The sequence below is a fragment of the Saccopteryx bilineata genome, chromosome 2, assembly GCF_036850765.1.
Source record: "Saccopteryx bilineata isolate mSacBil1 chromosome 2, mSacBil1_pri_phased_curated, whole genome shotgun sequence".
Taxonomy (NCBI): domain Eukaryota; kingdom Metazoa; phylum Chordata; class Mammalia; order Chiroptera; family Emballonuridae; genus Saccopteryx; species Saccopteryx bilineata.
The window spans coordinates 298,352,988-298,367,756 of record NC_089491.1 but is presented as its reverse complement, the minus strand read 5'-3'; the positions used below and the strand labels follow the sequence as shown (position 1 = coordinate 298,367,756).

The 14,769-nt window shown below is 45.1% G+C and overlaps 1 protein-coding gene across 2 annotated transcripts; it reads left to right on the top strand.

Annotated features, from left to right (window-relative positions):
• Positions 1-316: 316 nt before the first annotated feature.
• SERTAD4 (SERTA domain containing 4) lies at positions 317-10,202 on the top strand. 2 transcript variants are annotated; one of them, XM_066261435.1, is made up of 4 exons: positions 317-689; positions 5,557-5,748; positions 6,973-7,088; positions 8,898-10,202. In XM_066261435.1, exons 2-4 carry the CDS (start codon positions 5,574-5,576, stop codon positions 9,678-9,680), a joined length of 1,074 nt encoding a protein of 357 aa, XP_066117532.1. In that variant the 5' UTR covers positions 317-689; positions 5,557-5,573; the 3' UTR covers positions 9,681-10,202. The 2 variants fall into 2 exon arrangements, with proteins under 2 accessions (XP_066117532.1, XP_066117533.1); XM_066261436.1 differs by lacking the exon at positions 317-689 and adding an exon at positions 4,945-5,095.
• Positions 10,203-14,769: the final 4,567 nt, after the last annotated feature.

Here is a 14,769-nt window from a genome sequence, read left to right as displayed (position 1 = left end):
GAAAGCACAGATTTTTTTTTTTTTTTAAATCACACGCACACACAACAACAAAACTAAACCAAATGAAAAAAGAGAAGACATCTCATAAGGTTGCCGAGTGAATACATTATTGGGCTGGAACAGAGCCCCCAGGGCTAGGGCGGGAGCTGGGAGCGCGTGGGGTCTGGGCTGCGGGCTGGAGCTGGGCCCGCGTGTCCCCGGGCACCGGGAGGGGAGGGGAGGAGAGGGGGGCGAGAGGGCGGGAAGGAGGCAGGGGCGGGCTGGGGTGGGGGTGAGGGGAAGGCGCCCCGTGTGCTGCCTGAGGAGCGGCGGCGGCGGCGGCGGCGGGAGCAGAGGAAGGGAGGGAGAGCGGGCGCGCTTGTCATGTTCCCTCTCTCACCCTGGGGGCATCCTGCACAACCTCTCCTCGGAAATCCACGGGGAAATGGCAAACAGGATTGACGGGTTTCACACGCTCCTCGCTAGACAGAGCCGCTCATTACCATAACCGTCTGCAGCGACGGCGGCGCCCCAGTCGCGGCGGCGGGACCTGCCCGGACCCTCGCCCGCCCCGCGCCAGCGGCCACCGCCGATCGGGCCGCCGGGCGGGACCGGCGGGACTGTGCACCGGCGGCCGGGCTGGCGCCGAGCCCCGAGCGGACAAGCAGGAGCTGGAGCGCGGCGGCCTCCGCCTCCCGGCTGACCCCGCGGTAAGAGCCGGGCTGGGCGTGGGCGACGGGGGCAGAAGGGCCAAGGCGGTTCCCGCGGACCTCTGCTCGGAAGGACCCGCGCCGGGGCTGCGCCGGGGTCACCCAGTGCTTCCGCGCAGGCCTGAGCAGGACCAGGGGCGGCGTGGGGCCAGGGCGCAGCCGGGCGCGGAGGTGGCACGGGTTTCCCCGGGGCCGAAGTGTGCCGCGGCGCCTTCCACCCGGGCGGGAACCGCCGCCTCCCGGGCCGCCCGCGTGCACCGAGCCGAGTCCAGGCACAGGTGGAGTCGGCAGCTCTGGCGAGACCCCAGGGTCCTGGGTGGCCGCTTATTCCCTGATCGTAGGGGACAGGGGTGAGGAGGAGGGATGCCCCCGGATCTGGACGCAGCAGCCCCTGGCAGGTGGGAGGGAGGGGATGGTAGATGTCAGAAGCGCGCGTTTGCAATAAGAAGGAAGAGCTGCAGGAGCTGACACCTTCTGTCCCCCGCCACCTCCACCCCCGCACTCTCCTCCCCGGCAGCCGAGCCGCGCTGCTGGCGGCAGCGGCTCCTCTGTCCTCAGCTCACCTCCCCGGCGGGCTCGGCTGCTGCCCGCCTGGTCCACGCCTCCGCCCCTCTCCTCCCTGCCTCCCCTCCCGCCTCCGCGGCCCTCGCAACTTTCCCGAGTGTCCGGCTGGGGCGGCAGAGGCGGGGATGGAGCAGACTGGGTGGACGCCGGCGGGAGATGCGGCCGAGTCCCGGGAGCCCCGGTTTTCCCGCCGCGCAAGGCGCTCCCGGAGCCGTGGGCTCTGAGCGGGCTTGGCGGGGACAGGAGGCAGGGCGGGCCAGGCAGGATCTGCTGCGGGCTGGAGCGCGGACCGGGCCAGCCTAGCCAGAGCCCAGCCAACCGCCCTGAGTCATTTCCTTGGAATCCTACCTTTGGTGTTTATTTCCCTTAGAAGGAAACTTGGTTTAAAAATAAAGAAGAAGGAGAAGAAGAAGAAAAGAAAGAAAGAAAGAAAGAATAATAGCTCATTCTTCAGGAGAGGCGCAGGACTCGGACATCGTGGAAGGACAACTTGCCTTTGTTCCAGACAGTTGGGGTGCTGTTTACTTTCTCCTCAGGCCGGTGGCAGGCAGGGTTTTGCTCGCTACCCTAGCGAGGGGCTTAGAGGCTTAGGCACCGACCCCCGGGGGTGTGTCTATTTGGGAGCCCGGATCTGGCGGCTGCTGCCAGCCTGCAGGGAGTCGGTTCTCCAAATCTCGGACCCCAGGCTTGGGCCTGGTATGTAGAGACTTGGTGCCTGGCTTGAACACCCGGACACCCGGTCCACCCCTCACAAAACCCTCCCCCTTAGTCTCAGGACCCGCATTCCCAGCGCCAGGACCTGACCTAAAGCTCTTGACTGTCGGAGCTACAGCTGAGAAAAGCACTTCCTAGGGACAGGTGTACTGCCAGGACCGGCAGGAAAGAGATTATCTATTTAGAAGGGTTTGAAGGATTTTATTCCGCCCATCCTGCTTCTTCCACAACTGCTACCAAGAGCTAGTCGCACTGTTGAGATCTTATTAAGGACAATGTCCCAGTCTGGGCTTGGTTCCACCTGGGCGGGACATTTAAGACTAGCAGTGTCAAAGGTGCTTTAAAAATATCAGCCTTTTCTTCCCTGCTTTTCAGTATTGGAATCAGACCTCTAACTGCTATAATGCCCTTAATAAAACGTTCTCTAATTTCTAATGACAGATGGGGGAGAGGTGGGCAAAGAACGACCAGAGGCCCCAGTTAAATTCAAGGTGCCACTGAATCTGTAGCTACCCTGTTCTGTGTGCCAGCCAGTCCTATTAGCATCATAATGGCTCCAAGAAAAAAACAAGCCCAACTCATCAGGAAAAACCAATTTGTATAGAAATGCCTGGTAACTTTACTGTGAGCATTCTGGGAAAGCTTGACACTTTAGCCCTCAGCCTTCTGGGAACACTTGAGGTGTCGTTCCACTATATCCACTTGGCTCACAAGACAGATATGTAGGAGCCTGAGGATAAAAGCTTAGAACCTTTTTATTTTTTAAAGCCATGTATAGACAAAACACTTGAGCACCCTTCTTTTGTTGTCTTTTTTGGGGGGAGGGTGGGCACCCTTTCTTTTTTCAGTCCACTCACCTCTCATGTTAAGCAAATTTTGCCATTCATGTACATCTTGGTGGCTATATCTAATAATAACAGCATTTACATTTGTGGATTTAAACTTCTGAGTTTAGTAACAGAATTATAAAATAAATCTCATCATACAGAGAATAAGGACAGTTTGTGTCTGCATATAACACAGATGAATCCTGTGAAACATTGGTGCTTAGCACTGCACACTTCCAATTCTTCATGAACCTTAAAGGTGCCTGACTGTAAATTCTAAATAGACTAGGAAGACTCAATTGCCAAATCTCCCCACTCTCAAATGATCCCAACCCATGTATACTTTATTCAGACTTACATAAATCACTGTGGAACTCAGCCTCTCCAAATCTTACACACAAGATTTTGTGTGTAAAAGTTTTTAATTCAGAAAAGAAAAACTTACTGAAATTAGATATCATACAGAAAAAAATAAAGCAGCCAAGATAAAAACAATTCTGCCATGCTTCAAGTTCAAATGAGTAATGATAGACTTTTATGTATTAGAAACAATACTAACAAATAGAAACACTGAAATCTTTAACAACCAAAAAAAGCTACAACAATAAGTCCTTAAAATATAAACAAACTCATAGTAACATAAAACAGCATAGGACCCACATAATGTCCTATTAAACAAAGGTAATTGCTGCTTGGGGCCTGCAAATGCTTTCCTTTCTTAAGGGGTATGGATTTGTCAACCTGCTTTGGTTTAGATGTAATAAAAGTTTCTCTTAGGCTAAAAGCTTAGATCTTATTCCAGAATCCATTGTTGCAGTCACTAAGAGAGGGCCACTGCCTCTGAGAAAAAACTATAATTCATGTATCCCTGGCAGTAGCACTTCCTAATACAGTTGTCTTAAAATAGGTTAAGAATTTCAGTTTGGACCATTTCATGAGAGCCTTCCAGGGAATAAATTATCATGAGGTTTGATACCTTGTTTGGATGCTGAGTTTGAGGGAGTGACAGACAGAATGGTGTAGTTTGTTAAATCAACATAGTCTAAATTTTTGGCTGATGACTCAGAGCAAAATTAATGACATGTCCCACCATTTCCTTTTAAAATTAATAGAACCTCTTTTTTCTCTCATAATAAGTTTCTAATAAGTCCTGGCTGCTGCCTCTTTGGAGGGCATTTGAAAAGAGATAGGGTAGGTGGTTTAGAAGCCCAAAGCAGCTGGGTCTGAATTCCAGCCGCTGACCTGGACACTTACCCTGTCTGTCAGCAGGCTTTGCTTCATTCTTCAGTGAGGTTGGGATGGGTTTCAGAATCTCAGAGAGAAGCCTGGGTGAAGGATACAGTTGTTGCTGCCAAGAGCTTGCTCTGTTAGCCAGAAGGACATTGTCACTATAATGAAGCTATTTTCCCTGCCCCTGGTATCTTTTACCTGGAAGTGGACCCTTGTTATAACATGTAGGTAATAACAGTCTCCCAGGAGACAATGGGAGATTCACCCTTTTCCCAAAACATTATAAGCTATATAATTTGGAGAAGAATGCAAGAACTAGACCTTTCGTGCGTATTTGAAAGACAGTCTCCACAATGCAGGCCTGACATCCCTCTTTGTGACAGTTCTTTAAACCACAAAGTGAGGCAGTGGAGGGTTGGCTCTCCTGAAGGAGCTGGCACTTGGGAAGGCACTGAGGCTGCGCTGCTGTCACCTCTGATCTAAGGCCCCTAGCTCTTTTTACTTTAGTATCAGACCTTTTTCTTAATTCGACTCACTCTTGACCCTACCTCGAGCCCTACTTAGGAGGAGCAAGTGAAGACACAACCTCCATGGAAACGAGGCCCCCTCCTTCACCTGCGTTATGGAGGAGCCCAGGGGACATCACAAGGCAGAACAGCTCCCTGGACGCCCTGGGGAAGGACATGAACTGGAGAGAAGGGCAGTGGTCTGTGGCCGGTTGGAAAGTTCCTGTCTTGTGTCTGGGCTTTGCAGTGTGCCGAGTTGCCGGCTCCCTCTGGCCCTTAGCCCTGGCTCCTGTTTAATATTCTGCCTGCTCCGCTGATGTTGTGCTTGGCTCCTGTGGGACTGCAACTCACGGCTTGAAACTGGAGCCAATTTTCTGTCTTCATGTCTCACTGTTTTGACTGGAGGCAGATCCAGTTCAGGCCGATCAGGGCTGGTGGAAACAACTACCAAGTGTGTCTCTGTCTGCTTCGCTTTGGGAGAAGAAAGTGGAGGGAGCCCCAGAATGGTGTAGAGGAACTGGCCCTGCAGAAACGAGAGGAGGGGCAGAGGAACCTGAGAACCTCGGTAGGGGAGACTGCTGCCTCCCCTCCCCTTCTCTTTTGATTGATTAGTGGATTTCATCAGAGGAGACTCTCGGAGGATTGGCTAGAAAATTGATTTTGCCTTATTAATAGAGAGGAAGGCCGAGGGTTCTGGCCTTGCCTCCTAGCGGTGCATTTTCTGTGGCAAGGTCAGGAGAAAAATGTGTTTAGGAGGCAAAGCAGCTGTCTCAGAGAGGGCTGAGGGGAATCTGAGAACAATAAGAAATGGGGTTTTAAAGATCCGCCCATGAAATGCAGATTGCTGAACACAGAGACAGAGCTAATAGCAGCAAAAGAGTTTGCTGAGGTTTTTCTTTGAAAAAATAATAAATAAAGTATTTCAGGGTGAAGGGAAGAACCAAGAAGTAAAAGTTTCCTGAAGCAGAGATGCCAAGGCCGTTGTCTGGCTTCCTCTTGATGAGGGCTGTTTTCTGTTTTTTGCAGATCTGAGGCTGTCAGAGATGACTCTGGTTCTGTCCATGAATAGATTCTGCGAGCCCATTGTCTCGGAAGGAGCTGCTGAAATTGCAGGGTATCAGACACTATGGGAGGCTGACAGCTATGGAGGCCCGAGCCCCCCAGGGCCAGCACAGGCTCCTCTGCAGGGAGACCGGGGAGCTGGCCCCCCTCTGGCAGGTACTGCACTTGACCTTCCCCTGCTGCCCTCTGAGGCCAGACTGGTGGGAGGAGGTGGTGCCTGAAGCACCGCTTGGAGCTGAGCAAGCTCCAGGGACTTTCCAGGCTGCCTGTGCACCTCTCTCAAGTGAGCCCAGGGCTCCCGGGTGAGGACCAGAGGTGGTATTTAAATTGCATTCAAATCTGAGTCTGGACATGTGTGGCTGCTTTGTGTATAAGTCATGTGTCTATATTTTTAAGGGAACCGAACCAGATTTTGAAACTCTGTTCAGGTTTTGGTTGTGTACCCTGTGGAACTGCATGGTTCCATCAGAGCTAGAGAGGCTCCAGGGGGCTTGACGATGAAATCTTCATCCCATGAGACAGAAAGGCATCTGCACTTGGGGCCAGCAGCTATGTTGTCTCTTCTTTTTATTAAGCACGTGATTTGCCTTGGTATTATTGAAGGGGGGAAATGTCAAAGCTTGGAAAATAGAAATATGTTCTTTCTGATTCTTTATTCTAATATTTGAAGGTAAGTTCCTTTAGCTTTTTGTGCAGTGCTAGCAATTTAAAAAAAAAACAAAAAAAAAAAACCCCGCAATGTAAAAACAAGTACTCGTGAAGTCTGGTCTGCTAAAATGGATTAAAAGCTGTGGTCTTTAAAAACTAGACCCTACTTGAATTCATGGTTGACATTTACATTTCTGAAAGCAAAAAGGACTTCAGTTACCCAAAATTTTAATTTAAATTTTTAAATTTCATACTTTAAAAGAAGAAATATTATAACTCCAAAACACAGGTAATCATTCTTTTCCTTACCTAGAGCCAATATTTTAAAGTTGTTTAATTATTAATGCCTACAATTTAACCGGCATATAATTGAACAGTGGCCTTTGTTATGGTATCATGGACTTAATTAAACAATTTGAATAAATACTGATACTATTTTGGAGTCAGTACACTTCTTCCTTTCATGAGTTTGCCTGTGCAAAGAATCTGGGTATTTAGTAAATGCTGAAATATGTCATTTTCCTCTATAATTGTCTAGAAAGCCTTTCCTGGCCTGGGTCACAGGATTCTGTATAATAGCAACTATTAAGGCAAGTGTTTATTTTTAATCACCACATGTACAGACAGATGCGTAGCCAAGTTATCTTCTAGAAGGAAAGGAGGAAAAGTATTTTGTTTGGAGAACCTCTGGCAAACCGCATGTCATTTGTCATATCTGATTTATTACCACAGGATCACATTACAGGGGAATTTCAAATCCTATAACAACATCCAAGATCACATACTTTAAGAGGAAGTATGTGGAAGAAGAGGATTTTCACCCACCACTCAGCAGCTGTAGCCATAAAGTATGTTTTTTTAATAGTCATTATTTTTATTAAGAGTTTAAGATACTGAGTAACAGTTGCTTGATCCATTTCCAAAAATTAAATCGTTCCTCCCAAGCAATGAAAATGAGCTACTTCTCATCAGAGCCATATTAATCGTTGTCACTTTTTTGGGTCTTGTGTTATTTTTCACAAGGAGCTGAAGAAAGAGCCAGCAGGGGTTCTTCTACCCAGAAATAACAAAATTATATAATCTAAGGAACATCTTTTTTACAAATGATTTCTCTTTTCTCAGGTTGTGTTAAAGGATATGGCTCGTCCTGGTAGCCACGTGTGCCAGATGCTCTTGCCCTTACCTGACAGGCTTCTGCTCTGAGCTCTAGCTCCTGTGGCCAATCTGCTACTGTGTGTGCCCGCAGGGGGTGGTTCTCCAGACCCGTAAGGGGTGGACTCACCCTCCCTTGAGTGTGTGCATGAAAACAGAAACATGGGCTTTATTTTACATTTCTTACATAGGTTTAGTTTATTATATCATCTGTTCCGGAAAAAAACACCAAAGCTGACTTTTTTGCATGTATGATCAGAAAATAACAGGATCGGGAGGGTGTGCAGATGTATGGCCATCTAAGCTTTTCAAATACCAGCTCTTTTGCCTTGTGGTCATCTTCCTTCCAAACCTAGCTGCTGATTTGATCAATCTAGATCACAGTTGTCTGAAATTCAGGGAAGATTTCCAGTTCTTTGACTCATCTTTCACTCTGTCTTTTCTTACCCACCCCTATCACCACCCCTGTCCTTTAGAAGTCACTATGACCTGCTCATGAAGACATCAGCAGACAGTGATTGGCAGGTGCTGGGCTTTTCCCTGCATGCATGAGTAGTTCCTGCCTTTGGTCAGCCTGGACTGGTTTAGTGCACAGCTCCTCAGGTTATATTACCACCTGGCTTTTTCATGAGCTGGAATAGCTGCCTCCCAGGACACAGTTTATTTGCTCTTTAGTTTGTGTTGTGGTTGCAGCAGTTTTCCAATTGCCACTGGATTTGTACCAACCATCACCCAGCTCAGGAGAGAGTCCTCTCAGCCCCTCACTTCATCTCTCCTCCTTCCCAGCCCCAGGAGGCCACCTACTTTGGGTCCTTTAGATCCTTTCTTATTCTGAGCTTCATTTCTTGTCATTGTCCCCCTTTAGAGCAAGGGCAATTGCAAGTATGAAACCCAAAGGATTGAAAAGAGGCATAGCACTAAAAGCCAGGTCTCATGCTCCTTGATGGCCGGACCAGGCTTTGAACTGCGCTCATTATGACTTGCATGTCGGCATCTTCTTATTGACATGCAGTATATGAGTATGTATGTGCATGTGCATGTCTATTTGTAGCTGAAAAGCGCAAGTATCGTAAGAACACAGCTTGATGCGTTTCACAAAGTGAACAGATCTATGTCACTAGCATCGAGATCAAGAAGCAACAAAACCAGAGCCCAGAACCCCTCCATGTGCCCCCCCTTCTGCTCACTACCTCTCTGTCCTCCAAATAAACCACTCTCTGAACTTCTAACAGCGTAGTTCCGTGTGTTTTCCATCCCCTCGCTGTGCCATAAAGGAGCCAACAGCCTGACCCGCCCCTGCTGAGGTCTGCATTGTGGCTGGATTCTCTGGTGACCACACCACTGAGTCGGGGAGGGGACATCAGCAGCACCTCTAACGGGACAACACTTCTAAATGAACCTGGGGGAACAGAACTACAGAAACTGCCAAAAGAAAAATATGTTATGAAGATATATTTATATAGTCCATTTCCCTAAGCTTTCTCTTCCTTTTTTGATTTTTTTAGACCATCTCAATTTTTGAGGAACGAGCCCACATCCTTTATATGTCCTTAGAAAAGCTAAAGTTTATCGATGATCCTGAAGTGTACCTCCGAAGATCTGTCCTTATAAACAATTTGATGAAAAGGATCCATGGAGAAATTATCATGCAGAATAACTGGTGTTTCCCTGCCTGCTCTTTCAATGGCGCCCCTGCCCAAGAATGGTTCATGGCTCAGGACTGTCCTTACCGGAAACGACCGCGGATGGCCAAAGAGGAGTGTGAGAAGATCCATGCCTGCTGCTTTTACCAAGATTGTGGTGGTCACTACCTAAATTTACCCCTGTCGGTCAATGCTAATGTTGGAAGTGCCTCCACCACTGCCTCCTCTTCTTCCTCCTCCTCCTCCTCCTCCTCCTCCTCCTCCCCTTCCTCCTCCCCTTCCCCTCTGCCGTTACCCAGTTGTTCCCACCAGGTGGATTTTGATGTAGGCAGTGCGCCCATTTACAAGTGTGATGGCCAGATACCTGCCAACGAAATCTTTGTTACTAATGCCAGGCCACTTGGTGTTCAGGAAAAGGCCAAATTAAATGATGAGAAGGCAAATAATGACACCAACAGGGATGGCAGCCCCCTAAGCCATGAACCTGTGGGGAACGACCTTGCCTTTGAGTGCAAAGGCCAATTTTATGATTATTTGGAGACTGGCTATAATGAAAAAAACAGTGTAAGTGAGTCTTGGAAAAAGTCCTTAAGGAAAAAGGAGCCTCCACCAAGTAACAAACTGTGCTGCAGCAAAAGGAAGTGAAACAAGGAGCCATGTTTCCACCACCGAGCATGCACAGCATGATCAATTAGCTCTCATACATTTTCTTCTGAATGGATTTTCTAGTTTTGTACAACTGATACGATTATGCCATGAACATGCCGTGTCATTTTTAATGCCTGGAGAGCAGATTGCATAAAACATCTGTACAGTGGGCATCAGCAAGCTACTTAGAAGTGTGGTCATTTTACCAAGAAAACAGTTGACTTCATGCTTAAAAGTCCATCTTAGTTTTCTTACAGAAAAGATCAGTAGATTAGACTGGGCGACAACATGCCCTTGTGATATTTCCATTACCCCCAAGGAGCCTGTCACTAGCTAAGAAACTTCAACGGTTGCCGGTTAATTAGGTAGCGGTTTGGTAAACACATCAGAATAACCAGCAAAGGATGTCTGCTTCATCTATATGATAGAGTACTTTTTTTCTGAATAAAGGACTGAAGACAGGGAGCTAGGTGAAATGACTTCATGGTATTGTTAAATATTTGTATTTAACAGTCCCGTGTGACAGATGAAAATAGGGTGTAGCATAAATGAAACACTCCTGTCTGGGGAAGGCAGTCAAACACTATGTGTGGAAGGTACTCCCTGCGAGTTCCGCTGGCCTGCGGTGGGTGATGGGGCTTTTAGAGAAGTGTTATACAGGGCGATTTTTGGTGCCTTACTTTATCTTAATTTTTGCCAATGTAAAAATTAAGGATAAATCAGAGTTACAGCAGGGATTTAACAAACAGGAAAAAAAAAAACACAGGGTGGATCAATATTGTTTGGAAACCGTTAACTTTGAGCTATTGCGTTCAACTTTCGATTCGACATCTCTATTCTTTATTTTTGATGCCCAATTGTTTTTTGAATTTGGCATTTTTAGAAAGGGATGGAGGAAACAATAGAGAGAGCTGTTGGAAACCAGCGCTAGCTGCTTGACCTTTTCTATGGCAACGGTCTGTTGCTGGGGTTTGGGTTTTTTGGGTTTTGGGTTGTTTGGTTTGGTTTGGTTTTCTTGTCCAATGAAGTTCATGAACCAGTGGCATGCATTATATTTTAATCTGTTTTGCATCATTTCACTCGTTTAGATTATAAAAGCATGTGGTTTTTTATATATAACTTTTGCTGTTGATTAAGAAGCACAATGTTAATAAATGATGTGGTGATCAATAAGGTTTTATCTTAAAGAATGTAAAGATTTTAGGTTTTGGAAAGTTATTTTGGAGAAATGGGATTCAGTCGGCAATAGCTACTATGTATTTGGTCAACATTTTTCTCAATAATTCCTTTAATTTGTACATTTGTAAGAGGGTTCAGAGTGCTGCTCTGACCCTCCTTCTACTCCAGCCAAATCCTCCTGCTAAGCTGTGTTCCAATTTCCAAGGATACTAATTGACTTGGGTCTCCTTAACCAGTACCGCACAGGAACCAAATGCCAAACGGAGGAAATAAGTAAGTTCTCCCAGTTTCTCCAAGATAAAGCTTTTTTTTATTATTGCTATTAATATTAAATATAGGTCTCATTCATACAGTGTATGAGTAGGATCATCATTTGGACAATGTCCACAAGGACCAATTTTTGAAACATGTTCTTGTGTTATGGCTAAATAGTCTAGTAAGGTTTGTCCTTTATTTTCAATATTTGATAAACATTTGATGTTGAAAACTTAGATGATAGACGCTTGTATATGAATGTGTTGTAATAAAGTGAGGTTTTCTTGATATATATTTATTAAAATGATCAAAATTCATTAAGATTTTCTTATTTTAATGATTATCGGCCCTGTTTCTCTTTTCCATTGTTCTCTCTCCTTTAAAAACAACAACAACAGAATATCTGGAAACTGTAGCGGGCAGTGACCACACAGGAGTTTTTACTTGAAGAGGTCAATATGACAGGTGTTTTAGAGTGGTTCTAGTTTGTAGGTTTAGATTTCTGTAGGTTGGCCTGACCTGTGGTGGCGCAGTGGATAAAAGCATCGACCTAGAAATGCTGAGGTTGCCGGTTCAAAACCTGGGCTTGCCTGGTCAAGGCACATATGGGAGTTGATGCTTCCTGCTCCTCCCTCCCCCTTCTCTCTCTCTCTCTCTCTCTCTCTCTCTCTCTCTCTCTCTCTCCTCTCTAAAAATTAATAATAAAAAAAAACTTAAAAAAATATTGAAAAAAAACTGGCTTTATTGTTCTTTTAAAAAAAAAAGATTTCTGTAGGTTAAGAGCACAATGTTAATAAATTATGTGATTGGTGATCAATGAGGTTTTATCTTCAAGAACCTAAAGGTTTTAGTTTTTACCAACTTTCTGGGAAAAGATAGCAGAAGATGCCTCTGTAAATACTGAATCCTTGTTAATTTCTCTAGGAAATGTCTAATTGCCAAGAAGATGACCCACATGTAAATGGTTAAAGCAGCTACAGATTATTGCTAGTAGTGTTCCATACAATTCTGTATTAATTTTATTCTTTGAGGTTAATCTTCTATTTGAAGAAAGGGAAAAGCTAGTTGGAAGCTAATTAATTTGTCAAAGGTAGCATTCATATTATAAGTGTAATACATCATGGAGATTTAAATATGAAAGAGAGGACTTTTTAAAAGCCCAGCATCACCAGATGTTTTTCCTGGTGGTAAGTCTGTAGATGGTGAAGTGGGTGATTTTCCACAGCACACACCTGAGCTGTGGGCGCTCGCAGCTCAGTAGTACCCACTAGAGCTTCCTGCAGGAGAAGCCGTGCCTTTGAATCCAGCGGCATTAAAATTTGTAATTTGTAGTCATCAAGTTTCGGTTTCTAGGACATTTCCATCATACTAAAAGGAATACTTTTTCATCATCAAAAAATAACGCTTAAACATCCATCTAAATAACAAAAATGTTCCTGATGTTGGTATGAGAGCATCAGAGTTTCCTATGTGCCTGTATTGTTATTTCTACTCAGGAGATACTAAATTAGGTTTTTCCATAATGGCCAAAGCATCCCTTAGGAATAAGTTAAATTTATTATCTGGGTTCTCTATTCTATCCCCAGAGGCTGGAAAACCTAAGATGCCCCCCTTCACCTCCCACTGCTGTCTCCCCACTTGAAAGTGGCACTTTTTCTCATTGCTGTGATCAGCTTTTAGGAAAACCTGATGTGGCAGAATCCAGACTTTTAAAAGTTAAATGAGGGGAAATCTTCACTTAAGAAAATGGCCCAGCTCCTCAAGAGTGCCTTTAATTGCTACTCCCCGAGGCATCCAGTCTTTTAGGTGCATGTCATTAACCAGATCATTAACCTTTGTCTCTGGCCCTTCCTCTCTAAAAGTGCATGATGTAGAAGATGGTCTGTAAAGGCACTTTAAAAGGGCAAAGGTAAGCATCATCAAGTGCTTCCACTCTTCTTAAAATACTATTATTCTATATTTCACCTTGAAAGGGGTCCTGGGAACAAAATTGCAGGGATGGGGACCTGGGAGGAAGGGAGGAAAAACTCAAAACCATTGGAAGACTATTTGACATTGGAAGAGACTATATGACAACCAATCAGTCATTAGGATAAAGCATCTTTGGCATGCTATCTTAAGACCACAGAAATTTAGACCATCTTACATGCTACTTTGTTGAATAAGTGCTGAAGCAAGTGAACGAAGGTATCTACCTTCAGAGGCTCATAGATCACTCAGTCAAAGCATGGCTATCCACCCCTTTGATCATGAACTTGTGTTACAGCTCCATTTGACAACTTGCTTTTCTTGTATCAAGAAGAGATCCAGAACACCTTGTAGAAAGCAGGGGCGTGGCTGAAGAGATGTCATCCTCACAATAAATATCAGACAAGGACTTAAGGATTCTTATGCGATACAGCTAGGCTTTTATATCACTCAAATTGTGAGCACAAAAAATGTTTTGAAAATAATTAGTTATTCAAATCCATTTTTATGACAGTCCTTTAATTTGAAGTCATTTCATTCATCGTTCAGGTGATCACTTCCCTGCCAATTTCAAACACAAGGATTCTGCTTGGCATTAGCAATGATGGTTTAAGCTCGATGCAGAATTGTTCCATAAAGAGAAGAATGAGATCACTAGATAGACAATAAGAGAGACAATGTCTGATTTCTAGTAATTTCTTTCAAGAGTGCTGTGTTTTGATTCTGTGGTTGAGAACAAATGCAGAAAGGGCCTCTTAAGTTACTATACGATGCTTCCATTACTTTCTTATAGTGGATAAGCGTGGTAAATTCTCTTCACATGGCTAAAACTTCTCCATTTTATATGATATAGCTACATGACCTGGGTCAAACCATTACTAGTTTAGAGATTGTTTCCAGCCCTGGGTACATGCCATATTTTAGCTGGGAGAACTCACTTAGGAAAAGCACTTGCAAAAATGTAAGTTATGAACACTTGAATCTCGCATCCTGCCATAAAGTGCATCAGCAAGTGAGTTTAATAAAACATGCTGTTTAAAATAGTCTGTAATTTCCTGTTTCTGCATTTCCCTTCAGTGTCTGTGACAGGCTGAAGAGCGATGACTAAATGAAGGGAATTTACACAAGCTAGTCTGCTGCTGTTTGCAAACCACCGCCATGAGCTTCATCTTTGGTAAACAGTTCTCTGGTGGGCTCTCTCTGGTTGTTGTTGTTTTTTTCCTCGGTGTAGGTCCAGTTTGTTAATTTAAAAAATGCAAAACTACTTATTCAAAAACTGGAAACACCTGCTTTTGACCACAGTGAAACTGATAGAATGTATGAAGATGAATGAGTCATTTCGCATGAAATTTCCCATGCTTCTTAACCCCATTTTTATAACTGTTCCCTTGATTTAAAATGATAATATCTTATAAAATGCTCTATCTTGGGGGCAAGGGAAGAACACGCGTAGAGCAGAACTGGAAGGGACATAAATTGTGGTGTTGCTTCCTGCAAAGATCCCAAGGCAATGGGCAAGTAGCAGAACTTTGGGGGAAGAGAGCACTTCAACGTGCCCGCCTCCATCTGAATAATTCCGTGGCAGCAGCTGAGTCCAGGCATCAAGTCTGTGATCCTCTGCTGCCCCCACTGTCTGGTCAATTCACCCGTGAATCCATGGTGCTCTTTCTGCAGATGCTTCTGA